A 27,614-nucleotide genomic window follows, 5' to 3' on the forward strand; every position below is an offset into this window, starting at 1 on the left:
GTCTCTCTGTGTGTGAGTCTCTCTGTGTTAGATTTCTCTGTCAGTGAGTCTGTGTGTGTGTCTCTCTGTATGAGTCTGTGTGTGTGAGTATCTCTGTATGAGTCTGTGTGTGTGTGAGTCTGTGTGTGAGTCTCTCTGTGTGTGAGTCTCTCTGTGAGTGAGGCTGTGTGTGTGTTAGACTCTCTGTGTGAGTCTGTGTGTGAGTCTCTCTTTATGAGTCTGTGTGTGTGTGAGACTCTCTGTGTGAGTCTGTGTGTGAACCTCTCTGTGTGTGAGTCTCTCTGTGAGTGAGTCTGTGTGTGTGTGTGAGCTTCTCTGTATGATTCTGTGTGTGAGTCTCTCTGTGTGAGTTTGTGTGTGTGTGAGTCTCTCTGTGTGAGTCTGTGTGTGTGTGAGTCTCTCTGTGTGAGCCTCTCTGTGCGTGAGTCCCTCTGTGTGAGTCTGTGTGAGTCTCTCTGTGTGTGAGTCTCTCTGCGTGAGTCTGTGTGTGTGTGCGACTTTCTGTGTGAGTCTGTCTGTGTGTGAGTATCTCTGTATGAGTCTGTGTGTGTGAGACTCTCTGTGTGAGTCTGTGTGTGAGTCTCTCTGTTAGTGAGTCTGTGTGTGTGTGAGACTCTCTGCGTGTGAGTTTCTCTATGTATGTCTGTGTGTGAGTCTCTCTGTGAGTGAATCTGTGTGTGTGAGACTCACTGTATGAGTCTGTGTGTGTGTCTATCTGTGTGAGTCTATGTGTGTCTGTGTGTGAGTTTCTCTGTGTGCGAGTTTCTCTGTGAGTGAATCTGTGTGTGTGTGTGAGACTGTCTGTATGAGTCTATGTGTGAGTCTATCTGTGTGAGTCTGTGTGTGTCGGTGTGTGAGTTTCTCTGTGTGCGAGTTTCTCTGTGAGTGAATCTGTGTGTGTGTGTGAGACTGTCTGTATGAGTCTATGTGTGAGTCTATCTGTGTGAGTCTGTGTGTGTCGGTGTGTGAGTTTCTCTGTGTATGAGTCTCTCTGTGAGTGAGTCTGTGTGTGTGTGAAACTCTCTGTATGAGTCTATGTGTGAGTCTATCTGTGTGAGTCTGTGTGTGTCTGTATGAGTCTCTCTGTGTGTGAGTCTCTCTGTGAGTGAGTAGGTGGCAGGGTGAGTGGATCTTAAAGTGGGAGAGTAGGTGCACGGCTGGGTGAGTTAGTGAGTAGATGGATGAGTGAGTGGGTGGGTGAGTGTGTGGGTGCGTGGATGTGTGGGTGGGTGAGTGTGTGTGGGTTGGAGGTTAGGTACCATCGGACACTCCACCTCCACAACTCCCAATCGGTGATGGGGCAGTTGTGGAGAGAGTGGAGAGTTTCCCATACCTGGGCAGTGTGCTTATGACCGGCTCCAGTTTATCAGCAGAGGTCTCTTTTCATCGGTTGCGTAACGCTGTGTGGAAGCTACCTGGTCTGTCACTCCGCACGAAGCTTCAGGTCTTCTCGGCCACGGTCATTCCCTCCCTTCTCTACGCTTGTGAAATGTGGACCCCCCTAATGGAGCATCTTCGCCGGTTGGAAACATTTAGGCTGGCCTGCCTACGATCCATCCTGGGTTTAACCAGGCTGGATTGTGTGAGGAGCTCACAAATCCTTGAAAGATCTGGGCAAAGTCCCATCGGTGAGCTCCTCCGGCAGGCAAGGCTGCGTTGGCTGGGTCATGTAGCCCGCATGCCCAGCCACCGCATGCCTTAACAGCTTTTGTTCGGCACGGATCGAGGGGGCTAAACGGGCGCGGCACGGGCTAGAGAAGAGATGGAGTGATGTGGTACAGGAGGACGTGGAGCTGAGTGGACTTGCCGATGACTGGTACCAGCGGTGTCAAGATTGGCCTCAGTGGAGGAGGCTCGTGAAGAACGCTACTGGCCAGTTGGAGGCAGTTGCCTTCCAACAACAACGGAGGGCGGATGAGCGACGCTCACAACAACGAGCTCGATGGGTTAGTTGGTTATTGAGTGGGTGAGTGTTACTGGGTGGGTGCTTGACTGGGTGGCTGGGTGAGTGGTTGAGAAGATGGGGGTGCAAATTAACGGGTGGGTGAGTCGGTGAGTGAGTGGGATGGGTTAGAGATTGAGTGGGTATTTGGGTAAGTTGTGTGAGTGAATCGATGAATGGGTGGGTGGTTGGTTGAGTGAGTGAGTGGGTGAGTGAGTTAATGTGAGAGGTTGAGTGGGTAAGTTAGTAGGTAATGAGTGGGTAGGTGAGTCAGAGTAGGGTGCCACGGTGGTGGGATGTTAACTACCTCGCCTAGTATACAGGTGGTCGTGATTAGATCCCGACCCTGTCATCTGTATATTTGGAGTGTGCTTGTTCTCCCCATGGTCACGTGGATGTTTCTCCGGGTCCGTGGGGTTTTACCTCTGCATTGAGAATAAACTTTCATTCAGAGGATTTGGCTGCAATAAATGTATATGTGATAAGCCACTTTGTTTACCTGTCATTTGTAACAAGGTCGCTTTTGAAAAAGATCTATATAGCTCTGTGGGCCTGAGCTGGTACAATGAGAAATAGTTAAGTTTTCGTGTATTGAGTGGGTGAGTGGGTAGGTGGGTGATTGAGTGCGTGGGTGGTTGGGTGGGTGAGTCGGTAAGTGGCTGGGTGAGCGGGTGGGTGAGTGGAGTCTAGAGTGAGTGAGTCAGTGAGTGAGTGGGTTGGTGGGTGGGTCGTTGAGTTAATGAGTGGGTGTGTAGGTGGTGCACAGGTAAGTTCTTGAGTGGCTGAGTGTGTGCATGAGTGAGTGAGTTAGCGGTTGAGTGGGTGGCAGGGTGAGTGGGTTTGTGAGTGGGTGGGTGAGTGTGTGGGTGGCTTTAGTAGTTTAGTGGGTGGGTGAGTAGATTGTTGGGTGAGTGGGTGGGTGGGTCAGTTAGTGGGTGGGTGAGTGAATATCGAAGGTTGAGCAGGTGAGTTAGTGTGTGATTGGGTGGGTGGGTGAGTCAAAGAGTGGGGCACCACGGTGGCGAGATGTTAACTACCTCACCTAGTATACAGGAGTTTGTGAATTCGATCCCATCCCTTCCACCTGTATATTTGGAGTTGGCATGTTCTCCCCGTGGTCGTGTGGATTTTTCTCCGGGTCCTCCAGGTTTTCTCTCCAGATTTAACATCAACATGCATTTAGAGGATTTGGCTGCAATAAATGTCTCCGTGATAATCAGGTAACCAGGTCACTTATGAAAAATATTAATATAGTTCTGAGCCTTATCTGGTAAAATAAAAAAGATTGTTTAGTTTATTGGGTGGGTGAGTGGGTAGGTGGGTTGTGGAGTGCGTTGGTGGGTAGGTTAGAGGTTGAGTGGGTGAATGGGTGGGTGTGTGAGTGAGGGTGTGAATAGTTGAGTAGGTGAGTAAATTCTGGAGTGAGTGGATTAAAGATTGGTGGGTGTTTGAATGGGTGAGTGGGTGGATTGCCGTGGTGGCGAGCTGTTAACTCCCTCGCCTTTTATACAGGAGGTTGTGAGGTCGATCCCGACCCTGACACCTGTATATTTGCATGTTCTCCCCATGGTCACGTGGAATTTTCTCCAGGTGCTCCGGGTTCTCCCTCCACATTTTAAAACATGCAATTATAGAATTTGGCTGCTATAACTGTATACGTAAAAAGCCACTTAATTGAGCTGTTATTTGTGGTCAGGTGGTTTCTGAAAAATATGAGTGGATGGGTGAGTCAGAGAGTAAGGCGCCAAGGTGGTGAGATGTTCACTACCTCACCTAGTATACAGGAGGTTGTGTATTTTATCCCAGCCCTTCCGTCTGTATATATGGAGTTTGCATATTCTCCCCGTGGTCGCGTGGAATTTTTTCCGGGTTCTCCGGGTTGTCCCTCCACATTTGAAAATGCATTTATATAATCTGGTTGCTGTAACTTTTTTCGTGAACAGCCACTTAATTTAGCTGTAATTTGTGCTGAGGTGGCTTCCGAAAAAGATCTATATAGCTGAGGGCCTTACCTGGTAAAATAAAAAAATAAAAAAATATTAGTTTAGTGTGTGGATGAGTGGGTGAGTGTGTAGGTGGGTAGATTAGTGAGTAGATGGGTTGATGGGTCGGAGGTGAGTGGCTGAGTGAGAGAGTGACTGGGTGCATGAGTGTCGGTTAGTGATTGATTTGGTGGCATGATGAGTGGGTGAGTGTGTGAGTGGCTCGGTAGTTGAGTGAGTGAGTGTGTGGGTGATTGAGTGGGCGAGTGTGTGGGTGTTTGAGTGGGTGAGTGGGTATTTGAGTGGGTGAGTGGGTATTTGAGTGGGCGAGTGTGTGGATGTTTGAGTGGGTGAGTGTGTGGGTATTTGAGTGGGTGAGTGTGTGGGTGTTTGAGTGGGTGAGTGTGTGGGTATTTGAGTGGGTGAGTGTGTGGGTGTTTGAGTGGGTGAGTGTGTGGGTGTTGAGTGGGTGAGTGGGTATTTGAGTGGGTGAGTGTGTGGGTGTTTGAGTGGGTGAGTGTGTGGATGTTTGAGTGGGTGAGTGTGTGGGTGTTTGAGTGGATGAGTGTGTGGGTGTTGAGTGGGTGAGTGGGTATTTGAGTGGGTGAGTGGGTATTTGAGTGGGTGAGTGTGTGGGTGTGTGAGTGTGTATTTGAGTGGGTGAGTGTGTGGGTGTGTGAGTGGGTGTTTGAGTGGGTGAGTGGGTATTTGAGTGGGTGAGTGTGTGGGTGTGTGAGTGTGTATTTGAGTGGGTGAGTGTGTGGATGTGTGAGTGGGTGTTTGAGTGGGTGAGTGTGTGGGTTAGTGGGTGGGGGAGTCAGACAGTGGGGCGCCACAGTGGCGAGATGTTAACTACCTCGCCTGGTATGCAGAAGGTTGTGAGTTTTATCCCAACCCTGACGCCTGTATATTTCCCTCCACATTTACAATCAACAAGCATTTTAATGATTGCAGTGCAATAAATGATTACGTGATAAGCCACTTCGTTGACCAATCATTTGTAACCAGGCCACTTCTGAAAAATATTTTATATAGCTCTGTCAGCCTTACCTGGTAAAATAAACATAATTTAGATTCAGTGTAGTGTGTTGGTGAGTGTGTGGGTGGGTACTTGTGAGAGGCTCGTGGGTAGTAGTGGATGGTTGGTAGGTGCTTGAATTATGGGTGCTTGAATTATTGGGTGGTTGAGTGATGGGTGGGTGGGTGAATAATGACGTGGTTAGTGGGTGAGTAGCTGAGTAGCTGAGGGAGTGGTTGGGTGTGTGTGTGGGTTAAAAATGGAGTAGGTGGCATGGTAAGTGGATGTGTATGTGACTGGGTGAGTAGGTGAGTGGCTAGGTGAGTATGCGAGTGGATGGATGAGTGAGTGGGTGTGTGAGTGGGTGAGTGAGTGTGTGGGTAGGAGGTTAGGTGGGTAGTGGGTGGGTAGTGGGTGGGTTAGAAATTGAGTGAGTGGGTTAGTGATTGGGTGAGTGAGTGGGCGGGTGCGTGGGTGAGTTGTGGTTGAAAGAGTCAGTGGCAGAGCGAGTTGATGGGTTAGAGATTGATTAGCTCGGTGAGTGAGTGCTGGATGGGTTAGTAGGCCGTAAGGTGAACTAGGAAAAAGTGGCTAAAAAATGATTTTCGTTCCCACACCTGGGAACTACTTTTTAAATGATTTTTTCATAGACAAAACCATTTTCGACTTTATGTTAAAATTTCTCCGCAAAATTCCCTGCAGTTTTTTTTCATAATCCATAAATGTATATAATTGTGAATTGGAAAAAACGAAAATCTTATTCTGCTGGTTTTGTTTGTAGCTTTATTTATATACATTTTAGCAACACCAAATATCTCTCAAACTGACACTTATACATGTATCCTAAACACTTGAGACAGGTTTTGGTGCATTATATACTCAAGTGTGAATGTAGACCATGAAATATGGCACATTTGTAGAAAATATGCTTCAACTTCACGGATTGGCACTTAGCAAAATTAAACATAAACATTTTAAATTTAGCAAAACTGTGATGTTTTGTACATCAACATTTTCAGTAGGTACTGTGTAATCACAGAAAGATACAAATATAAGCACACTTTGGCCCAAGTTGGCTGAAATGACTCGAAATGCTACACCAGGGGTCCTCAAACTTTTTAAACAGGGGGCCAGTTCACTGTCCCTCAGACCGTTAGAGGGCCGGACTATAGTTAAAAAAAACTATGAACAAATTCCTATGCACACTGCATATATCTTATTTTGAAGTGAAGAAACAAAACGGGAACAAATACAATATTTAAAATGAAGAACAAGTAAAGTTAAATCAACAAATTTGCCAGTATTTCAATGGGAACGATGGGCCTGCTTTTGGCTAATGAGATGGTCAATGTCCGGTTCCATATTTGTCACTGCTAGTCCTGACAAGTGATGCAAGTGTGCATCCGTTAGTCTAGATCTGGTTGGAGATTTCAAATGTTTCATTCTGGGAAAAGTTTGTTCACAGACATAAGCGCTGCCAAAGATGGTTGCCATTTTGAGTGCATGGTTCCTGAGATGAGGATATGTCTCAGAGGGGAGAAATGCATAGAAATTATGAAGGCTGCTTGACTTGAATGCGTCTTTCAGAGAGTCACAATTCTGCAGTTCAGCCAGTTCCATTTGGTAAATTGTATCCACATTCTCAGTGTCAATAGAAAATGGGTTACGGAAAAGCTGTATGTCCTGTTCATGGAGATGAAGCTCTTTAAATCTAAATTGGAACTCCTTTTGCAATTTTTCCAGTGAATCCACACATGTTTTGTTTGGGAATGCAACCAATGGTTTTTCCGCTAACAGATTTTGAGTTGTGGGGAGCTGGCAGAAGTTTTTCTCCTTCACTTGTTTGATGAGGAGGCCTAATTTTACTTCATATGCTTTGACATGTGATTGCATATCACAGATGAGCTTCCCCTTTCCTTGAAGTTGCACATTGAAACTGTTGAGTAGCTCTGTTACATCTGTCAGAAAGGCAAGGTGCCATTTCCATTCTGCATCATTGAGCTCTGGTACTTATTTGTTTTTTGAAAACATAAAAGCTGTAATCTGTGGAAGTAAGTCATAGAAACGTTTCAAAACTCTCCCTCGACTCAGCCAACGGACTTCTGTGTGGTACAGAACATCTTCATAGTCAACATTTAGCTCAGACAGAAATTCCTGAAATTGTCTGTGGTTTAGTGCATGAGCTCTAATGAAGTTAACAGAGTCCCACTTCAGTGATTTACTACACAGCGCTTGTTGGTGGATGAGGCAGTGTATGGCTATTGGATGAGAATGGTTATGTTTGTCCATCTCTTGGTTAATGCGAGCAATTACTCCTTTCTTAGACCCCACCATGCTAGGAGCACCATCAGTTGTCACACTGGCTAGTTTAGCCCAGTTCAGCTCCAAACCATTCACAGTTTGGCAAACCTTTTCATAGATATCCTCTCCTGTAGTTGTTCCTTTGATGCTTTGCAGTGCAGCAAGCTCTTCTGTGACTTCGAAATAGTCATTCGTCCCACGAATAAAAATTAGAAGTTGTGCAGAATCACGAACATCATTGCTTTCGTCAAGTGCCAAGGAAAAATAGGAAAGTTTTTTTGTGGAGTTTTGCAAATGCTGATGGAAATTGTCTCCCATTTCTTCAATCCTCTGTGTAATTGTAGGTCCTGAAAGACTCACTGTACTAAATAAATCGGCCTTCTCTGGACACATCTCTTTGGCAACAGAAAGAAGGCATTCTTTAACAAATTCTCCCTCCACGAATGGTCTGCCAGTGCACACTATTAGCTTGGCAACTTGAAAACTTGCTCGCAGTGATAAAATATTTAGTTGCTTCTGCTTCACAAAAGTATTTTGCTGAGTTGTCAATGTATTTTTCAGTTTTACTATTTTATCTTTTCTTACTTCTCCGACCAAACAATCATATTTATCTTCATGTTGAGTTTCATAGTGTCGACGTAAATTGTATTCTTTGAACACAGACACTATATTCTGGCATATCAGACACACAGCTCTTTCCTTGTACTGCATGAAAAAGTAATCATAAGTCCACTGTTCTTTGAATATCCTACACTCCGAGTCAATTTTTCTCTTTCTTGACATCATTGTTTCCTAGGGAGTCAAAATTGCTATTAGTAAAATACCAATATATATACAGCGCTACAAAAACAATATACCAGCAATAACTTTGCCCACACAGAGACATCCAGACTGCACTGCCCATCAATGCAGTCTGATTGGGGGAACTCCACTTTTACCCCAGGCTCACACTGGTGCGGGTGCCATTAAAAAGTGAATTACACCTGCAGTTTTGTTCACAGATCACAGTGCAATCTGCGAAGTCGCATAGGAATCTGATCGCATGGGGGAGAAGACCCATGCGATCCGATTCCACTGCAGGAAAAAAGAAGGCACATGTGCCTTTTTTCTAACACAGCGCATATTTACTCATCGGTATCATCCCTATCACTATCAGAGCCATCATCCCATGTAGGTCTTTTTTCTGTTTCTTGTGAAACATTTGCACAATTTTGGCACCGACATAAATCAGTACAAGACAGTCTTGCAGACATACAGGAACATCTTCCAGTCTCACATTTGCTATGCTTGCAACTGCAGTGGACTGCCTGCAACACACTTCCAGGGGCAGGATTTCTAGTCATCCAGGTCACTGTTAACTCACCATCCTCGAGGTGCCATCCATTGCCGATGGGTGAAGGGGCACACATTATACCTTTCAGAGAATGTCTCATTATGGCTGCTTGGTAGTTTGCCCCTTTTGCAGTATTGGTACAGGGCGTCACTTGTCGGGGGCATGGATAGTTCTGGAAAAGCCGACTGGCCATACAGGTGGCACACATATGTGCAAAGTAGCTCAAATGTAGACTGGTCTAGGTTAAAACTGCTACCCAGATTTGTAAAAGCAGTTAGATATTCCTCTTTCTCACAAGCAACAGAAAATGGCTTTCTTTTGCCTTTGCCATAAAAGGCACTTGTAGAGTCACAACCTGAGAAGGTATGGATCCCAATAAGTGCCAAACAGACACTTGTGCCAAGAGCTGACAACACCTTAGCTAAGTCAATGAGCCTTGTTTTGTTGCCAACCCCCATGAAAAAATACAACCTACATGGTAAATCTGGCTGCAGACTTAAAGCAATCACTGCCACATCAGTATCAGGGCTTTTGATGACTACAGTTTGATGTTCCTGTGCAGCATGTTGTGCATGTAAAAACACTCTGGTGTCACATTCCTCATGATCACATGTCAAATCTTCAACAGCACTGAGAGTATGTAAACCCTCCATTATAGTCACGCAGTGACACAGGTCTCCATGTGCTATGTACAAGCTTAAGTCCTTTCCCACAGTGGTAAGATCAGCCTCTCGCCACACAACATAGAGGAATTCTGCCAGTGCTTCTTTGTTTGTTCCATCTGATAGAAACTTTTTCCATTGTGTTGGTGTCTTCTGATCCCGTCCATAAATTTTCTCTATGTAACCGTTCTAGATTTTTAATACTCATTTTTGGATACTGGTCAATCACAAAGTTTATCCGTGTACAGTTGTGTTTCAGAGCAAGTTTGACTATGTGTAGTAAGTATTCAGGAGGCTTTGACGACGGGGACGGAGGCACACTTATTTATTAACACCAACTTGTGCACAGTAACGGGTACACACAGTACTTAAAGGGGTATCGTCCCCTTCACTCGTCTAACAGGGAGACACAACATCTAACCCCGCTAACCTACGCCCGAGTACTCCACTACGGAGCTAGGGGAGGCTACCTATCCCAGCCCTGGTCAAGCTGGGATCCCGGCACCCTGAGTCTCCAGACCGGCTCTTATAAGAACGTCAGTCTGGGCTCTCGGGGCCACGCCACCGGCTTGCCCTGGTCGGCCCTGACAAGGACAGCGAGCCAGGGGAGCTCCGGGGCCTATTCAGCTGGTCTTCACTCTTCGCTGGTTTAAGCTAACACTCGACCTCGAGCCCTCCGGCTCACCACCTTTTATAGCACTCGGCCCCCAGGAGGGGCCCGTGGGGGATGCAGGTGCGGACGTCGGTGTGAGCACCTCCTCTGTGTACGGCCCTAAACACGCCCCTTGTGTTTGTTAGCCATCCGTGCCCATACACAATTACACCTCCACATCACCCCCCCCTGTACAGCTCGCAGCCGTCCCCGGCTGCAACAAAATCAGAATAAAGGTGCATCCCTCCCCAAAACCGTGTGTGCCTCGCGTAATTTTAACAAGAACAATGACAACCATAACAACAACAACAACAGGAAACAGGAAGAAAAAAATAACCCGACGCACCCCCCCGAATAAATACCCCATTCCGCAAAACCAACATATATACACGCGCTCCGGACGCCTCCCCCCACCGTCCGCAAGGGCCCCCAACGGCCGACCTCACAAAAGTCTGCGCGTTTTGGCGCGCGTTCTCGCGGCGGGCCCGTCACAAGGGCCCGTCCCGGCACGCTCAGTGGCGGTTGTTGACGGTCCGGGTGCAAGAGAGTCTGGCTTCGCTGCCGAGTGACCTCCGACCCCCCCGGGAGGGGTTGGCGGTCGTGGACCCGTCACTCCTGTTGCACCTGGAGATGGAACAGTCGATGTCAGGTTAGGCGAAAGCAGCGACGTCGGGGAGTCGGCGGACCCCTCACACGTTTGGCCATGCGTGTGTGTGTGCGAACCACGGGGCGGCGCAATGAACGGTTTCAACCTTGAGGGGTGCACGTACCACCGACGCCTCCCCCATTTGACGCGTACACATTGCGGCCGCAAGACCTGTACGACCTCCACGGGCCCCCGCCACGGCCGTACCAACTTTGACGAGGTCGCCAGCGGCACCTGGGGACAGTGTAACCATGCCCTGTCCCCCGGTTTCCATTTGAACACATGTATCCGCCCCAGCCTAAGCCTCTCGTTCGCCTTCTGGCGGAGTTCAGAATTTTTCACGGCCGCTTCCCGCGCCTCAGATAATTTGCCGATGTTAAATTTAACGTGTTCGGACAATGTAGACTTCGCCTGAGGCACCGAGAGCTTCAGCTGGGTCGTCACAGGGGGGTTAGCCTCGCGGCCATACATTAAAAAGAAAGGGGAAAATCCGGTGGCCGCATGGGGAACCATCCTGTAGGCTTGTAACACACCGGCAATGCGAAGGTCCCAATCTGTCTGGGATTCCGATACCTGCTGGGACAGCATGGACGTGATAGTCCGATGCAGCCGTTCCACCATCCCGTCAGTTTGTGGGTGATACGGGGAGGTCCGAATTTTCTCCGTACCCAAGAGGTCGCACACCTCTCGGAGGAGTTTCCCCGAAAAATTCTTACCCTGGTCAGTCAGCAGCCGTTCCGGAGCACCCTTGTCGAGGACATAGCCCTGGACAAAGGCCTCCGTGATGGCTGCTGCCGACTGGTTGGCCAGGTGCCAGGCCATGGGCCATCTCGTGAAGTATTCGACCCCTGTCAATAAATACCTATTTCCCCTGGGTGTAGCGGGAAATGGCCCGAGAATATCCAGAGCAACGAGCTCGTTAACCCGGGAAACCTTTATGGACTGCAGCGGAGGGTTGGACCCCCTCGCTGGTGGCTTCCGCTGCGCGCATTGCGTGCACGACCCCAGGAGATCCCCCACGTCCTTTGCCATGCCCGGCCAGAAGAAATCGAGCTGGAGCATGGATGGCAAAGGTCTTGTGAACCCCCAAGTGCAGGAGCCGCTCATGCGCAGCCCATACCACCTTACCCCTCAATGCTGCAGGCACCACGAGCCGTTGGCGGCGGGATTTTCCGTCCCAGTGCATTAAAAGCCCCTGAAACAACCCCCACGAGTCAACGTTCGCCACCCCCTGACCAACCCCCCCGGTGCGACGGCGCAGAGCGAGGAGGGAGGTGTCCTCCATTTGGAGGCATCCCCACTCCGCAATCGACAACCCCAGCAACGAGTCCCTCCCTTCATGCTCGATAGGACCCGAAGCCGAAGGCGCATCGGCGGCGGCCACGAGGACCGAATCGGTGGTCACGTTCTGGGGCCTACAACGCCCCGAAACCAAGAGGGAAGCGAACTCCGAAGTGGGTGGCAACCGCGACAGGGCGTGAGCGTTCGTGTGGTGGACGCCCTTACGATATGTGGTGACAAAGTCGTAGTCTTGGAGAATCTCCAACCATCGAGACAACTACCCCGATGGTTGTTGAACCCGCAGGGCGTACTGCAGAGCCGCATGATCTGTACGGACGGTGAAACGTCGACCGTACAGATACGGGCGGTACTACTGAATGAAATAAACAATTGCCAATAATTCCCGACGGGTAACGCAGTACCGTTGTTCTGCCGGAGACAGTACCCGACTACCGTAAGCCACCACATGCTCTACGCCACCAATGAGCTGGGACAGCACGCCCCCAATGCCCGTGTTACTTGCGTCTGTATCGAGCAAGAAGGGTTGTGAGAAATCGGGGTAATTCAACGGCGGAGCCCTCACCAGGGCATTCCGGAGGGCGCGAAAAGCAGCCTCCTCCTCCGGCCCCCAATGAAACCTCACTCCCTTGGACGTCAAGGCATGCAATGGTTTCGCGATCGTAGCGAAGTCAGCCACAAACTGTCGGTAGTACGACGCGAACCCAATGAAACTGCTGACCTTTCCCACCGAGGTGGGAGTCGGCGGGATCAGTGGATATCCCCGAGCGTCCAACAATATGACCCAAATACCGCACCGATTCGTGGAGCAAATGGCACTTCTGCGGTTTAAATTTCAAATTGGCAGCCCGCATTTTGAGAAAAACAGCACGCAACCTCTGGAGGTGTTCATCGAATGATTTGCTAAAGACGATGACATCATCCAAGTAAATTAAACACGAATCCCATTGCAAGCCCGCCAAGACCAGTTCCATTAACCGCTGAAAAGTTGCTGGCACAGAATGTAAGCCCATCGGCAAGCGGTTAAATTGGAAGAGGCCTTGCGGTGTACGGAAAGCAGTCTTAGGTTTGGATTCGTCATCCAGAGGAAGCTGCCAGAATCCAGAAAGTAAATCCAGGGTGGAAAAGAATCGCGCCCCCGCCAAGGCATCGAGCGACTCATCCATTCGAGGAAGCGGGTACGCATCTGCCACAGAAATTTTGTTCAATCGCCGAAAATCGACACAAAACCGCAGTGAGCCGTCGTGTTTTTTCACCAAAACGATCGGCGCGCCCCACGGGCTGTTGGAAGGGGAAATAATATCGGCGGCTCGCATGTCATCAACGGCCGATTTGACATGATCCTTTTCGGCGGGACCCAGCTGAAAGGGATTTTGGCGGATTGGCGCCCTGTCACCCGTGTCAATATGGTGTCGCAGCAATTTAGTACAACCAATATCAAATTTGTGTTGACTAAAAACGTCGGCAAATTCTTTCAGGAGAACTCGCAGCTGCGCACGCTGCGAGTCGGACAGGTCCACTGATCCCGCGCAAAGCGCATCCAGCCATCCGTCATCACAGTCCGAGTGCGGTCGCGACGGAGGATCGGTGGTTACCTGACCCACGAGTGGTTCCTCATAGGGTGCCGGCGTTGCGTGTGCAAGCACGGTCCCTTGAGGAACCACGGCCATTCGCGATCCTACATTAAGGACTGCAATGAAGGGGTCCCCATCCCCTTTCACCATGGTCTGAGCAGCTAGCAAATCGGGTCCATTGACCCCGGCCCGAGATGGTCCCAACAAGACCCCCCGATCCGCAACTTGTGATGGTGGTGGTGTTAGTTTTAGTGATGGTGGTGTTAGTGATTGTGGTTGTTATTAGTGGTGATAGTGGTGGTGTTACTGGTGTTAGTGATGGTGGTGTTGGTGGTATTAGTGGTGGTGGTGTTAGTGAGGTGGCAGGATGCCCTGGTGGTCCCCATCTTTAAGAAGGGAGACCGCACAGACTGTAACAACTACAGGGGCATCTCACTCCTCGGTGTGCCGGGAAAGGTCCTGGCAAGGATTATTCAACACCGCCTTGCCAAGCATGCTGAGGAAAGGCAGTTATTGCTTTTTGTGTTTTTCATATTATGGGTGACTGGTGAGGATGTGAGTCTGTGTTGATGATGAGAGTCCGCATTGTGAAGTGACGTGTGTTTGGACGTGGGTGTGTCACGCCCCTTCGACTCTGTGACCCTCGCCTCTGTCTCCCGCTCTCCACGCAGAGACCCGGACCGCGCGAGAGACACCGTGAGCTCTGAGCACCCTCGTCTGCAAGTTGCTACCAGGGAGGTACATGTGGCTCCTCGACTTGTGTGGTGAAGTATGGGTGGACGTGTGTTCTCCCCTCTGCGTGTGCCTACCTGTGACCTGTATACCTGGATGTGCTTCTCCTTGCCCGCCTGAGTGTGTGTGCGTCTATCAGTGTCTCTCCGAGATCCTGTTGGTGTACATGCCCGTCTACGCGTGAGCATCTACAGCACTGTTATATATCCACTGATGGATGAACGCCTCCCTCCCTGAGACCCTGCTACCCCTCACATCCTGTGATGGAATAATCCGCCAAGCGCCGGTTTCATCGCACCATCTCTCTGGCGGCTCTCCTCTCTGATGTGTTCCGTTCCTTGGTTGTCGCTGTTATTATTCTTGATTGTCAGCCATTGTTGTCCATCCTGGCCATGGCTCGTCCTGCCCGAGTCCCACTCACTCCTCAAGCCCGAGTGGTGGACCTGTTTGTGTGTGTGTGTGTGTAGATCAGCCGAGCTGGAGAGGCTCGGAGTAATGGCGAGTCTTGCACCACGTGGAGTGCGCTGTCCTCAGCGCGCACCGCCTCCATCCGCAGCAAGTCGCCACAAGGTATGAACAGAAATGAGTGACGTCAAGATGGCCACACTGAATGGTGGGACATCACGACGGTCATGTTTCAAGGGGGACGTGACAGTGACCATGATGCATGGGGGACTTCATGGTGGCCATGTTGCATGGGTGATGTACCGTTCGACTTTTGCCGTTCTCTGGTCTCACACCGGCGAGACAAGGTCATAAAGAAGGCTGTCTCTGGTGCAGGCCAGTCAATATCAAAGACAATGCATATATTATCGGAGCATGTTTGTTTGCATATTTTTCCACAAGTACGTGTGGTAAATGCAGACGTGATGCCTTGCAAAAGGTATCTATTTGGTGTTTGAACATATTAACACCTGTTTTTGTGCCAGAAAGGATAAAAGCTATTCTTATTTCATAAAATCCTTGGCATCTGTGTTATATTTATCTAATTCATTAACCCCGTTGTCAAATTCAAGCAACCTAAGACGTCATCAAAGCTGCATATAGCTGGACATCGAACGAAGATGGTCACTGCATCGCACGTTTTCAGATGTGCTTCTGCAGTCATCTGGAATGCTCTTCCGACATTAGGAAGCCACTGGAGCGATACTCTTTTAAATCTATAATTTTTGCGAACTTTTTAGTTTATTGTCCTTCCCCCTCACTTCTGATTAGCAGGGTTGCCGAAGCACGGTGCAAAATAAGTTCAACATACAGACATAACTGGTATTGGCCAAAACATCCAAATCCCCTGCAAATTGCTCAAATTGGCATCACACAGCAGACGTAATGGCAGCAGCGTCACCCCCATTCTCTGTAAATCATCTGCAGGAACCTCCTGAAAAGGAATCTAAACAAATGACAGCTGTTGTTGTTATTCTCTTGCCTGCAGCAATCCTGGTTCTCTTTGGCCCTCAAATGACCCACCGGGAGAAGCTGGAGCTTGCAGCCATACAGGAAGTATGGTACTTTGCGCTCCGCAACAGATCCCGGGGACCAAACAACGCTGGATACGACGACCACGAACATCATTACATTCCGGTGAGACTCGCCACAAAGCCCCCGCGCCGTGGGGACGGTCACAGGCGCGGCGGTCGCGAGGTTCGTGGCTTCTTGTCATTGCACCTGAAGTACCAACCAACCAGAGACAGCACACATGCACTCGCACACACACTTCACAATCAAGTTTATTTCACAAGCTAAGCCCATTGAGCTAATGAGCTTTTTAAGGGTGTCTCAGCCAGCAGACATCAGAGCATTCCACAATTACAGATTTAAGAAAACCAAACACTTAATAAAACAATTATTTCGTAAAATAATGCTCACACTTCTTACATGTTGTGATTTCCAAAATATAGTCAGTCTAAATAATTGTAATTTGGTGCAGGTCCAGCATGAGCACCTCCACTACCGCTATGAGGTGCTGAAGAAGATTGGGTATGGAGGTCAAGGCCAGGTGATCCGGTGCCTTGACCACATGAGGAACACCCTGGTGGCCGTGAAGATCTTGGTATCACCATTGAGGTAAGAATTCAGAGCGGTGTTGTCACAAGGACGACGTTGTTGTTCAGTCCTTTGCTGTGGGCGGCCGTGTGATGAGGTGGTGACAACTCGTGCCTCACAGAGGGTCCCCGGTTTGACTCCTGACTCGGGTGCCCTCCTGTGTGGAGTTTGTATGTTCTCCCCCTGTTCTGGATCAGTTCACTCTTACATTACATTAAGTCTTCATTTCACCTGGTAGATGCATTCCTGAAAAGTGCCGCGTTAAGGGAAAGCACATTAAGCAAACATAATAGCCCCGTATATAATGTAACGATAAAGTTTTTCAAGCTATAATACACGCACACAGTGATATGAAGAGACCAATAATGGAGGGTATGCTGTCACGTCACGTTATAATTCCGCATTCCGCCTACTGTATCATACCGCTCAGCCGTGCAGTTTCATAGCGGGCACATTCCACGTTATAATGGGCGCTTTCCTGCATTACAACAGATGCATTCCGGATTATAATGGGTGCGGTCCGCGTTATAACGGGAGCCTTCCACGTTATAACGGGCACGTTCCACGCTATAAAAGGCACGTTCCACGCTTTAATGGGGTTGTCCCATGTCATAACGGGCGCGTTCTATGTTATAACATGTGTGTTCAGCGTTATAGTAGCTACATCATGGGACCTCCTTTGCCAATACCAAAAATATACTGGCAAAGGAGGTCCCATGATGTCGCTGCTCACCCCGAGCTCTCATTCCTCTGATAGTGCTCGTTTTTGTGCTGTACGCCTTTTGGCGTCCTCTGGTTTAACACCGTTTTGAGACTAGACTCAACAGAAAGCTGTCTGGTGTGGACCAATCAGTTTAAAAGACAATGCATATATTATCAGAGTATGTTTTTTGTTTGCATACTGACCACAAGTATTGTGGTTAATTCAGACATGATTCCTTGTAAAGGTTAAAGTTTTTTTTTTACATCTTAACACCTGTTTTGTTGCCAGGAAAAAGGGGAAAATCTATTCTCATATTTTGGTATTGGCAAAGGAGATCTCATGATGTTCCACGTTATAATGCCTTGCTCTGTGAGAGCCACATTCAGTCACGAATCAGCTATGGCTCAGTCTCTAAAACTCAGGCTCAGCTCCAGCTCAGCCGTGGTTTGGCTCAGGCTTGAGCCACTCAGCTGCTGATAAAGATACACGAGTGGCTCAGCCGTGGCTTGGCTCAGCTCCTGGAAATCCTGAGTGTGGCTGGGGCCATGCTCGGAGTCGGCTCAATTCACACATTAGGGAATCACTACGTTAAGGCAGCACCCCAAACCCCCCTCTATCCCTTGCTTATTTTATCCTCTTCCCTATCCTTTCTGGAACCTTCCATGAGCGCGCTACTGGAACTTACAATGACATTACACTTGGGGAAGGTATAATTATTTAATTCTGAATATAATTTGTTTCTGGTCATTCCTTAAGCAAGTCTAAGTCATGATTCATTTGTGGATTTTCTCTGCACAGCTCCAAGCGTGATACATTTCAGAGAATGGAGATCAAGATGGCTCTGGAACTTCAGGGCGAGGGCAGTGATGAGGACTACAACGTCGTCAAAGTCCTGAACCAATTTGACTTCAGAGGACACCACTGCATTGTCCTGGAGCTGTTGAAGTACGTACCATGTGTTCCCACCGCCCCCCCCCCCCCCCCCCCCCTTGGCGTGGTTAACTTCATTAGCTAAACAAAAACTATTTTATTTAGCAGGTAAAGCCCACTGTCCGATTAGTTATTTTTCACAAGCGGCCTGGCTACAAATGATAGCTCAAAAAAGTGGCTGATGTGGAAATGTATGGCAGCTAAATACTCTAAACACATGTTTCTAAATGTAGATGGAAAAACCAGAGGACCCGGAGAAAAATCCACGTGACCAGGGGGAGAACATGCAAACTCAGAATAAACATGCGTCAGGGTCATGATCAAAGCCCCGATCTCTTCCACACCAGGGGGGGTGATAACATCACACCACCGGGGCTAGATGTTACTTCTGGGATTCCCGTGCCAACCTCGCATTGCGATACTGTGGAGCTGTCATGTGCCCAGGTGCACTAGAGGCCACTCCTCTTTTCTCAATCAGCGCCGCCCACTTTTATGTAGCCACGCCTCCACTCGATCAGCAGGTTGGCTGCAGCACAGTGGTGACACTTGTGCCCCTCGGTGAAAATCCCTGAGTTTGATTCTCACACGGACGCCTTTCTGCGTGGAGTTTGTATCTCCTAATAGATAACTCCACCACCCGGAAACAGCCAATGAAAGCAAGTGGTCAGATGTGCTAGCTGCTTCGGTTTATCAGCAAACCAATGACCTAAACCCACACGGAGCTATGACTCATATTAGTCGTGAATGTGCAAATAGAATATTAATTTTGTCGTTATCATAATCCACGCAGTATTGCAGGGTATGACACTGACACTGCGTCATTGTTGTAATTGTTGTTGTTGCTGCTGCCTCTTTCACAGGGAGAGCCTCCATGATGTGATTAAGGAAGCGGGGCTCCGGCAATTGCACATGGGGATGATGAAAACTTACACCAGGGGCATCCTCAAGTTCCTTTGCCACACCAAGGCCAGGAGCATCATCCATGCGGACATCAAGCCAGTGAGTGGACACAGCATTCAGCGCGACTTTGTTCCGGAGTTGTGTCATTATTGGGGACTAGGACCATAGAGAAAACCGCCCACGTTGGTCACAGGGTCGATGTGTTAGCTCTGTCCGTCTATCTGGAAGGAGACAGGGTCATGTTACCTCTGGTGATGATCCGGTATGAATTAAACTGTCGTGTAGAGTCGTGTCGCTATTGGGGGACTCACCACAGAGAAAACCAGCAATGTAGATCACAGCGTTGCCACAAACTTTGGGAAACACAAACCGGAGCTGAAAATAATGATTTTCAAAACGTGACAAACACGCGTTTGAACTGACAGGTGCCCATTGTCGGCTTCCATGTTGTGAATAGAAAACTTCCCAAATCGTCACTAAATCCGTGCGCCCTCGAGTGTGGTTTTTGGTTCGTAACTCGTTAACGGGCAGCTGTGAGCAACTAGGATAAGTTGTCTATAGAGCCGCACCCTTTTACTTAGATGGTGCTTCAGAGAGCTTTACATGTGATGAGCCTCGACGAACATCGCTCGTCTTGACGCATTTGAAAGGGGCACCCCCAGTGGCAGCTGTCAGAAAACAGGGAATGTTGCACTTGACTAAAGGTTGACGACCGTTTAGTATGTACTGTGGTACGTGATTGATCCACTGGTGGCTGAATGCTATTGGCGTAACCTTCGAGTGTGAATTTCTTCTGCCTCTCTTGCTTTAGGAAAATGTTCTAATCAAGGACACCGTGACCTGCACCATCAGGGTCACAGACTTTGGCACCAGCTTTTTTGTGAAAAGTCAACGTGAGTAACCTCACCTGGGTGTGAGTTTCTGCGTGTGGGTGTGTCTGTGTACCAGTGTGTGTGCAAGTCTCTTGGTGTCTGTACATGTGACAGTGTGTGACAAGGATGCTGTTCATGACATAGTGAGAACACACATACATATATATTTGTTGTTGTTGTGGTTGTTGTGCAGCTCTTTATGTTGGTGGGACTCGGCCATTCCAACCTCCGGAGGTATTGCTGGGCTACAGATTGACCTGTGCAGTGGACATGTGGGCACTGGGCTGCACGGTGGCGGAGTTGGTGACCGGCAGGGAATTATTCCAGTCGGACAGCCACGACGACCACCTCCCGTGCTGCATGGAGGTATTTCCAACTGGGCGTTCACCCACTCGTGATTCCCCCCTCCTTCCTTGAAGTTGTAGGCTCTGGGGGGGGGGCGGTAGGAGAGGGGGGGGTCGATTGGGTACTTGGTGACCTGGCGAATGGCAGCCATCGTATGTTGTATGTGTGTACACGTGTGTGTCTTGTACGTGTGGGGGAAGCAGTGGTGCAGGGGTTAGCGTGCTCAGCTACAAACCCGGTAATGCGAGTTTGATTCCAAATCACGGCCAACATCAGTGAGGATTATCTGAACCGGTACTGGGCATCCCCGAGTTCGACTCAGCCTCAAATGAATACCTGGTGCGGTGTGTACCTGCTTCAATATGGCCAACCATCCCCTCTCTGTGTGTGCCACAGTCCTGGCCCTCAACAGGTGCCGCTGCTGTTGCTGCTGTTTCTACTCACTACTAAAAGCACTTGCCCCTACAGTCTGCTGTGCCTACACGGGTGACCTTTGCCTTTATCTCCACCATGTGCAGATCCTCGGGTTGCCTCCAAGATGTATGATGGATGCAGCTCCTAATGGAATGCACTACTTTGGTGAGTTGAAGGGTGGGGTGAGCAACCGACCGGATTCAGTGTTAGGGTGTGGCCTGGAGCTGTTGGGGTGGCCATGGGGGGGGGCCTCTTTGTACTTTCAATTCCTTGGGTGTGGGTGGGTAAATGGGTGTCTGGGAGAGTGGGTGGGTGGGTAAGTGGGTAGGTAGGCAAAGTGGTGGTTGGTGACTGTGTGTCTCTCCTGCTGTGCATGTCTCCTGCAGATCGTGTGGGCATGATGTTCTGCCCAGTCAAGAGAAGGGTGCCAGGGAGCTTGTCACTTCACGGGGCACTCAATAGCCACGACCTGGAGTTTGTTGAATTCGTCAGCTCCTGCCTGCGGTAAGAATCATCCCCCACCCCCTCCCCATGAGGATTTCCTCCACCAAGGTGATCAACGATCGCTCTCCTCCGATCACCAGGAAGATGTGGAGCTGAAGTGAACCTGCCGATGACCAGTACCACCGGTGTTAAGATCGCCCTCTTTGGAGGTTCATTAAAGATTCTACTCGGCAGTGCGAGGCTCAGGGCATTTTTAGAGTACTGCGTATTGAAGGATTTTCGCTGCTACCACGACCACCGCTGCTGCCGTGCGTTCCTGGACCTCGTGGGAGAAGGGAAGGAACGTCAATGCTCTCACCACGCCTCTCTCACCATGTGCGCCGCGTGTGACCCCCGTGTGCCTCTCAACAGATGGGATCCGGATTGTCGCATGACGCCAGCGCAGGCGCTGGGTCACAGCTGGCTTCGGACCGCGGCCACCAGCACCACCAGCAACGCCACCACCACTGCTACTCCTGGCAGTGTACAGTGTTTTGGAGCTGCTGAGCGACGGTAAGCCACGATCTGCTTGTCAAATGTTCAAGACAGTCCATAGGGAGGTGTGGAGCCCGGGGCAAGTCACAATTAAACCGGAAGTATTACTAATAATACAGGTTTGTTTCGGTTAGATCGCGTAGATATACGTGTGTTGTTAAACCCACCATCACCCAACACAGTCAATTAGTAAGGTGTATCATGTAAACAAAATGTGACAATTAGTTACTAGATCAGCACACCAGTGTGTTGGAAAGTAAACCCACCACATTTACAATTCGAGTACGACATTTTGCCGGGGATTGCAACCAGCCTCATAAGGTGACGGCCATAATTGTGGAGAAATACTCCTGTTTCGGTCTTAAATAGTGATAAATGTGATGTCATCATTTGTGAGCCAATCTGGTATGAAAGCCTACGTGTTAAAAAGACATTACGTCTGACACCGTGACATCGAAGCACAGGGCCGCCAGAAGCACGGTGCCCGGGGCGGTTTCCCCAGTACACCGTACCCGGCTCTATATTGATTACTACTACCCTTATTTAGCCAGCATGAGCCTCACTCAGTCTCAAGACTCTTTTTAATTAGAGTCCTGCCAAGTTGTTTGCAGTACAGAACAAATTTGCTTTTGCTACTGCTGCTATGCGATTCCTATTGAGTGATTTGGGGGTTCAATTTCTAACACTGCCGAGGATGTCCATCCAACACTGGTTGTGTGGCGTGTGTGTCAGGGTTCGGTTACGTGGAGGAAAATGCCAAACCCCAAGGAATGAAAGTTAAATTTTAATGTACAATTTTATTGAGGGACTGTGTTGTCTTGGTGAGGTCTGGGGCTGTTTTTGTTGATGTTTTGCTGCCTTGCCCAAGTTTGTATTTAATGTTGAAAAACTGGCAGGATTTTACGTACTTTGTGCTTGTATGCTCAATTATTTTGTGACTTGCTTACATTTTTACACGTTGCACTCATTTTCTTTTGTTTGTTGTTGTAACTTGCTGACCCTGTGCCTCGACTGCATATCTGTGAAAGAAGAGCTTCATAGCTTATCGGATTCCTCTTCATCCAGTATAAATAATTTATTCTGATTTTGGAAACCAATGCAGGATAAAACGGGGGGGGGGGGTAGAACACACTCCACATTCCACACGGAGAAAGTGGCCAAAGTTTGGGCATCAAACCCAGGTCCTTCTGACTGTGAGTTCCAGCCCTGCCGCCTGCAAACGAACACATGTACAGTTCAAACACCACGTGTACATTCGGTTATATACGGATGTATTTTTAGAATTGGTTTCTGTGTGAGGACAAATAATGTAGCAGCCATATCTTTGCCATGTAGCCTTTCATCCAGTGTGATATCGCAAGACTAATGCCCATTTTGTAACCAGACCCACGATGGGCAAAGGTATGCTGCGTTACTGCAGCATCGTTATTTACCTGGTTAATCTATCTCCGCATGATGGTGGGGGGGGGGGGGGGAGTGCGATCTCTGCTGTAGCAGGAAGTTGGAACGGTGTCTTTACAGAGCGGAGCCGGCGCTGCCCCCATCCTCCGCGCTCACCCAGGCCTCTAAATGGCTGACGGTTGTTGTGGAGGAAGAGGAGACTCCGGTGGAGGAGCTGTTGGTGCAGGAGGAGGAGACCCTGGTGGAGGAGCTGGTGGTGCAGGAGGAGGAGACCCTGGTGGAGGAGCTGGTGGTGCAGGAGGAGGAGACCCTGGTGGAGGAGCTGGTGGTGCAGGAGGAGGAGACCCTGGTGGAGGAGCTGGTGATGCAGGAGGAGGAGACCCTGGTGGAGGAGCTGGTGGTGCAGGAGGAGGAGACCCTGGTGGAGGAGCTGGTGGTGCAGGAGGAGGAGACCCTGGTGGAGGAGCTGGTGGTGCAGGAGGAGGAGACCCTGGTGGAGGAGCTGGTGGTGCAGGAGGAGGAGACCCTGGTGGAGGAGCTGGTGGTGCAGGAGGAGGAGACCCTGGTAGAGGAGCTGGTGGTGCAGGAGGAGGAGACCCTGGTGGAGGAGCTGGTGGTGCAGGAGGAGGAGACCCTGGTGGAGGAGCTGGTGGTGCAGGAGGAGGAGACCCTGGTGGAGGAGCTGGTGGTGCAGGAGGAGGAGACCCTGGTGGAGGAGCTGGTGGTGCAGGAGGAGGAGACCCTGGTGGAGGAGCTGGTGGTGCAGGAGGAGGAGACCCTGGTGGAGGAGCTGGTGGTGCAGGAGGAGGAGACCCTGGTGGAGGAGCTGGTGGTGCAGGAGGAGGAGACCCTGGTGGAGGAGCTGGTGGTGCAGGAGGAGGAGACCCTGGTGGAGGAGCTGGTGGTGCAGGAGGAGGAGACCCTGGTGGAGGAGCTGGTGGTGCAGGAGGAGGAGACCCTGGTGGAGGAGCTGGTGGTGCAGGAGGAGGAGACCCTGGTGGAGGAGCTGGTGGTGCAGGAGGAGGAGACCCTGGTGGAGGAGCTGGTGGTGCAGGAGGAGGAGACCCTGGTGGAGGAGCTGGTGGTGCAGGAGGAGGAGACCCTGGTGGAGGAGCTGGTGGTGTAGAAGGAGGAGACCCTGGTGGAGGAGCTGGTGGTGCAGGAGGAGGAGACCCTGGTGGAGGAGCTGGTGGTGCAGGAGGAGGAGACCCTGGTGGAGGAGCTGGTGGTGCAGGAGGAGGAGACCCTGGTGGAGGAGCTGGTGGTGCAGGAGGAGGAGACCCTGGTGGAGGAGCTGGTGGTGCACGAGGAGGAGACCCTGGTGGAGGAGCTGGTGGTGCAGGAGGAGGAGACCCTGGTGGAGGAGCTGGTGGTGCAGGAGGAGGAGACCCTGGTGGAGGAGCTGGTGGTGTAGGAGGAGGAGACCCTGGTGGAGGAGCTGGTGGTGCAGGAGGAGGAGACCCTGGTGGAGGAGCTGGTGGTGCAGGAGGAGGAGACCCTGGTGGAGGAGCTGGTGGTGCAGGAGGAGGAGACCCTGGTGGAGGAGCTGGTGGTGCAGGAGGAGGAGACCCTGGTGGAGGAGCTGGTGGTGCAGGAGGAGGAGACCCTGGTGGAGGAGCTGGTGGTGCAGGAGGAGACCCTGGTGGAGGAGCTGGTGGTGCAGGAAGAAGAGGAGATGAGGGGGGAGACAGAGGAGGTATGGACGAAGGAGCAGGAGATGGTGGTGCAGGTGGAGGAGACATTGGTGGAGAAGATGGTGGAGGAGAAGGAGATGACAAGGGAAGAGGATCAGGTTATGGTGATGCAGGAGGAGAAGAGGAAGCGAGGGAGTCTGGCCCACATAGGGAGAACCATCCGTTCACTCCTCCGACGCGTGCTGCTGTGTGGTGGCCGGTCCACCACACAGTAGAGGTGGTGGTGGTGGTCACGGATCGTTGTGAACCACGACCACTATCACCATACCCACCACACACACCCTGCACCCATTCACCCCCCTGTGATACCCACCACCCACCGCACACCACACACACCCTGCACCCACCCACCCCATGATCCCACCCCCACCACATTCCACACAAAGGGGTAGGGGTTTATAGGGTTAGGGATTTATAAAGTTAAGAATTTAGAGGTTTCGGGTTATTTCAGGGATAAGGGGTTTAGAGGTTTAGGGATTTCGAGGGTTATAGGGTTTATGGTTTGAGAGTGTTAGGGGTTGAGGGGATTCGAGAGTTAGGGGTTTAGAGGGTTAGGGTTTTAAGGGTAAAGGGGTTTAGAGGGTTAGGTGTTTAGAGGATTAGGCTATTTGGGGTATAGGGGTTTAAAGGGTGAAGGGTTTAGAGGTTTAGGGTTTTAGAGGGTTAGGGTTTTCAGGGTAAAGGGTTTAAGGGTAAAGGGGTTTAGAGTGTTAGGGTTTATACTTTATAGGGTTTTGGGTTTACAGTGAGGGAAAAAAGTATTTGATCCCCTGCTGATTTTGTACGTTTGCCCACTGATAAAGAAATGTTGAGTTTATAATTGTAATGGTAGGTTTATTTGAACAGTGAGAGACAAAATAACAACAACAAAATCCAGAAAAACGCATGTCAAAAATGTTATAAATTGATTTGCATTTTAATGAGGGAAATAAGTATTTGACCCCTCTGCAAAACATGACTTAGTACTTGGTGGTAAAACCCTTGTTGGCAATCACAGAGGTCGGACGTTTCTTGTAGTTGGCCACCAGGTTTGCACACATCTCAGGAGGGATTTTGTCCCACTCCTCTTTGCAGATCTTCTCCAAGTCATTAAGGTTTTGAGGCTGACGTTTGGCAACTCGAACCTTCAGCTCCCTCCACAGATTTCCTATGGGATTAAGGTTTGCAGACTGGATAGGCCACTCCAGGACCTTAATGTGCTTCTTCTTGAGCCACTCCTTTATTGCCTTGGCCGTGTGTTTTGGGTCATTGTCATGCTGAAATACCCATCCACGACCCATTTTCAATGCTCTGGCTGAGGGAAGGAGGTTCTCACCCAAGATTTGACGGTACATGGCCCTGTCCATCGTCCCTTTGATGTGGTGAAGTTGTCCTGTCCCCTTTGCAGAAAAACACCCCCAAAGCATAATGTTTCCACCTCCATGTTTGACGGTGGGGATGGTGTTCTTGGGGTCATAGGCAGCATTCCTCCTCCTCCAAACACGGCGAGTTGAGTTGATGCCAAAGAGCTCCATTTTGGTCTCATTTGACCACAACACTTTCACCTAGTTGTCCTCTGAATCATTCAGATGTTCATTGGCAAACTTCAGACGGGCATGTATATGTGCTTTCTTGAGCAAGGGGACCTTGCGGGCGCTGCAGGATTTCAGTCCTTCACGGCGTAGTGTGTTACCAATTGTTTTCTTGGTGACTATGGTCCCAGCTGCCTTGAGATCATTGACAAGATCCTCCCGTGTAGTTCTGGGCTGATTCCTCACCGTTCTCATGATCATTGTAACTCCACGAGGTGAGATCTTGCATGGAGCCCCAGGCCCAGGGAGATTGACAGTTCTTTTGTGTTTCTTCCATTTGCGAATAATCGCACCAACTGTTGTCACCTTCTCACCAAGGTGCTTGGCGATGGTCTTGTAGCCCATTCCAGCTTTGTGTAGGTCTACAATCTTGTCCCTGACATCCTTGGAGAGCTCTTTGGTCTTGGCCATAGTGGAGAGTTTGGAATCTGATTGATTGCTTCTGTGAACAGGTGTCTTTTATACATGTAGGGGTGTTAAAGAGAGGGCCCGTTATGCATGGCAGCCTATGGAAAACAAACACAGTGGGCGGGGCTACGTAAGTGCACGAGCAAGTGCCCTCTACGACGTCCGAGCCAGACACCCTGGGGGGGGGCTGGTTCGAACGTTATGATCCCCCGGGGCCCCACCCCTCAGGGAGGGGTTGGGTATAAAAGGGGATGTTTCAAAGGGCTCGGCAGTTATGTTAAGCTAAGGGAAGAAGATTGAAGACGTCTTAGATAGAGCCCTGGACTCCCCTGGTTCGATGTCCTTTTCAGGGCCGGACAGGATTGAGCCAGCGGCGTGGTCCCGAAAGCCAGAGCCGGTGCTCTTGTAAGAGCTGGTCTGGAACTCCGGGTACCGGGCCCGACTTACCAGTGTCGGGCCAGTTAGCCTCCCCTAGCCCATTAGTGGAGGATTCGGGGCTAGGACAGAGTTAGCTAGGGGTGTATCCCGAGTTATACGGGTGAGGGGGCCGATACCCCCTCGAGTGTGTATATGCCCACTGTCATATTGTGAATAAACATACGTGTGCCTCAACCTCGGCGTCAAGCGTCCTCACCGGTACTTCAACTGGTGTCAGAAGTAATTCGAACATGGACACGCGGAAAACAGCGCGGGCCAAAGTACCGCAGGAGGAAGACACTGCCGAGATCGTCGAGCCCGAGACGGCTCCACAAGACAAGGTGCAGCCGGGGCCTGACGCCTCCTTACCGGGGCATCGAAATGAAGAGGGGCCGCAGCCAGACGCGTTACGGCTGGCTCACGGGAGGCTGGCGGAGCTGCTGTATGCCGCTGCCGCCACGCTGGAGACCATCACGCGACTAGGGGCCGGTGATCCAACACGGGGCGAGGCGAGCCAACGACCAGGGCGCCTTCCCGCCATTTCGGAGCAGTCCGAATTTGAAATTCCCGCCATCGACGCTACAGCTGTTCGGGGCGTGGCCAGCCTAGACATCCGCTCCGACATCGCCGTCGCTGAAGCTGCAACGTCATCACAAGCGCGACAGGCGATCCCATCGGCCGTTCGCACCGACGCACAGCCGAGTGGTGGTGACATCAGCCTGCGGGAGTCCACAACGACCGCTGCGCTTCATCAGAGACTGCCCCCGCTGAAGGAGTTCATCGGCGCGGAGGGGGAC

The 27,614-nt window shown here is 50.3% G+C and overlaps 1 protein-coding gene across 1 annotated transcript; it reads left to right on the forward strand.

Annotated features, from left to right (window-relative positions):
- Positions 1 to 332: 332 nt before the first annotated feature.
- Positions 333 to 25,241, forward strand: LOC133361650 (dual specificity tyrosine-phosphorylation-regulated kinase 2-like). Its single transcript, XM_061580631.1, has 14 exons — positions 333 to 1,946; positions 14,081 to 14,147; positions 14,609 to 14,711; positions 15,574 to 15,722; positions 16,069 to 16,205; positions 17,686 to 17,832; positions 18,678 to 18,816; positions 19,529 to 19,610; positions 19,783 to 19,955; positions 20,453 to 20,513; positions 20,735 to 20,852; positions 21,204 to 21,344; positions 22,848 to 23,098; positions 25,225 to 25,241. Exons 1-14 carry the CDS (start codon positions 1,915 to 1,917, stop codon positions 25,239 to 25,241), a joined length of 1,617 nt encoding a protein of 538 aa, XP_061436615.1. The 5' UTR covers positions 333 to 1,914.
- The last annotated feature ends 2,373 nt before the right edge of the window (positions 25,242 to 27,614 follow it).

This window comes from Lethenteron reissneri, unplaced genomic scaffold (genome assembly GCF_015708825.2).
Source record: "Lethenteron reissneri isolate LAM-NWPU_2019-01 unplaced genomic scaffold, ASM1570882v1 scaffold_117, whole genome shotgun sequence".
Classification (NCBI taxonomy): Eukaryota; Metazoa; Chordata; class Hyperoartia; order Petromyzontiformes; family Petromyzontidae; genus Lethenteron; species Lethenteron reissneri.

Excerpts from the sequence above, each read along its gene's own strand:
- LOC133361650 (XM_061580631.1), top strand. The coding sequence starts at position 1,915 with ATGAGCGACGCTCACAACAACGAGCTCGATGG. Across the intron at positions 1,947-14,080 it reads CACAACAACGAGCTCGATGG|AGACCCGGACCGCGCGAGAG; the intron begins GTTAGTTGGTTA and ends CTCTCCACGCAG. Across the intron at positions 14,148-14,608 it reads TGCAAGTTGCTACCAGGGAG|ATCAGCCGAGCTGGAGAGGC; the intron begins GTACATGTGGCT and ends GTGTGTGTGTAG.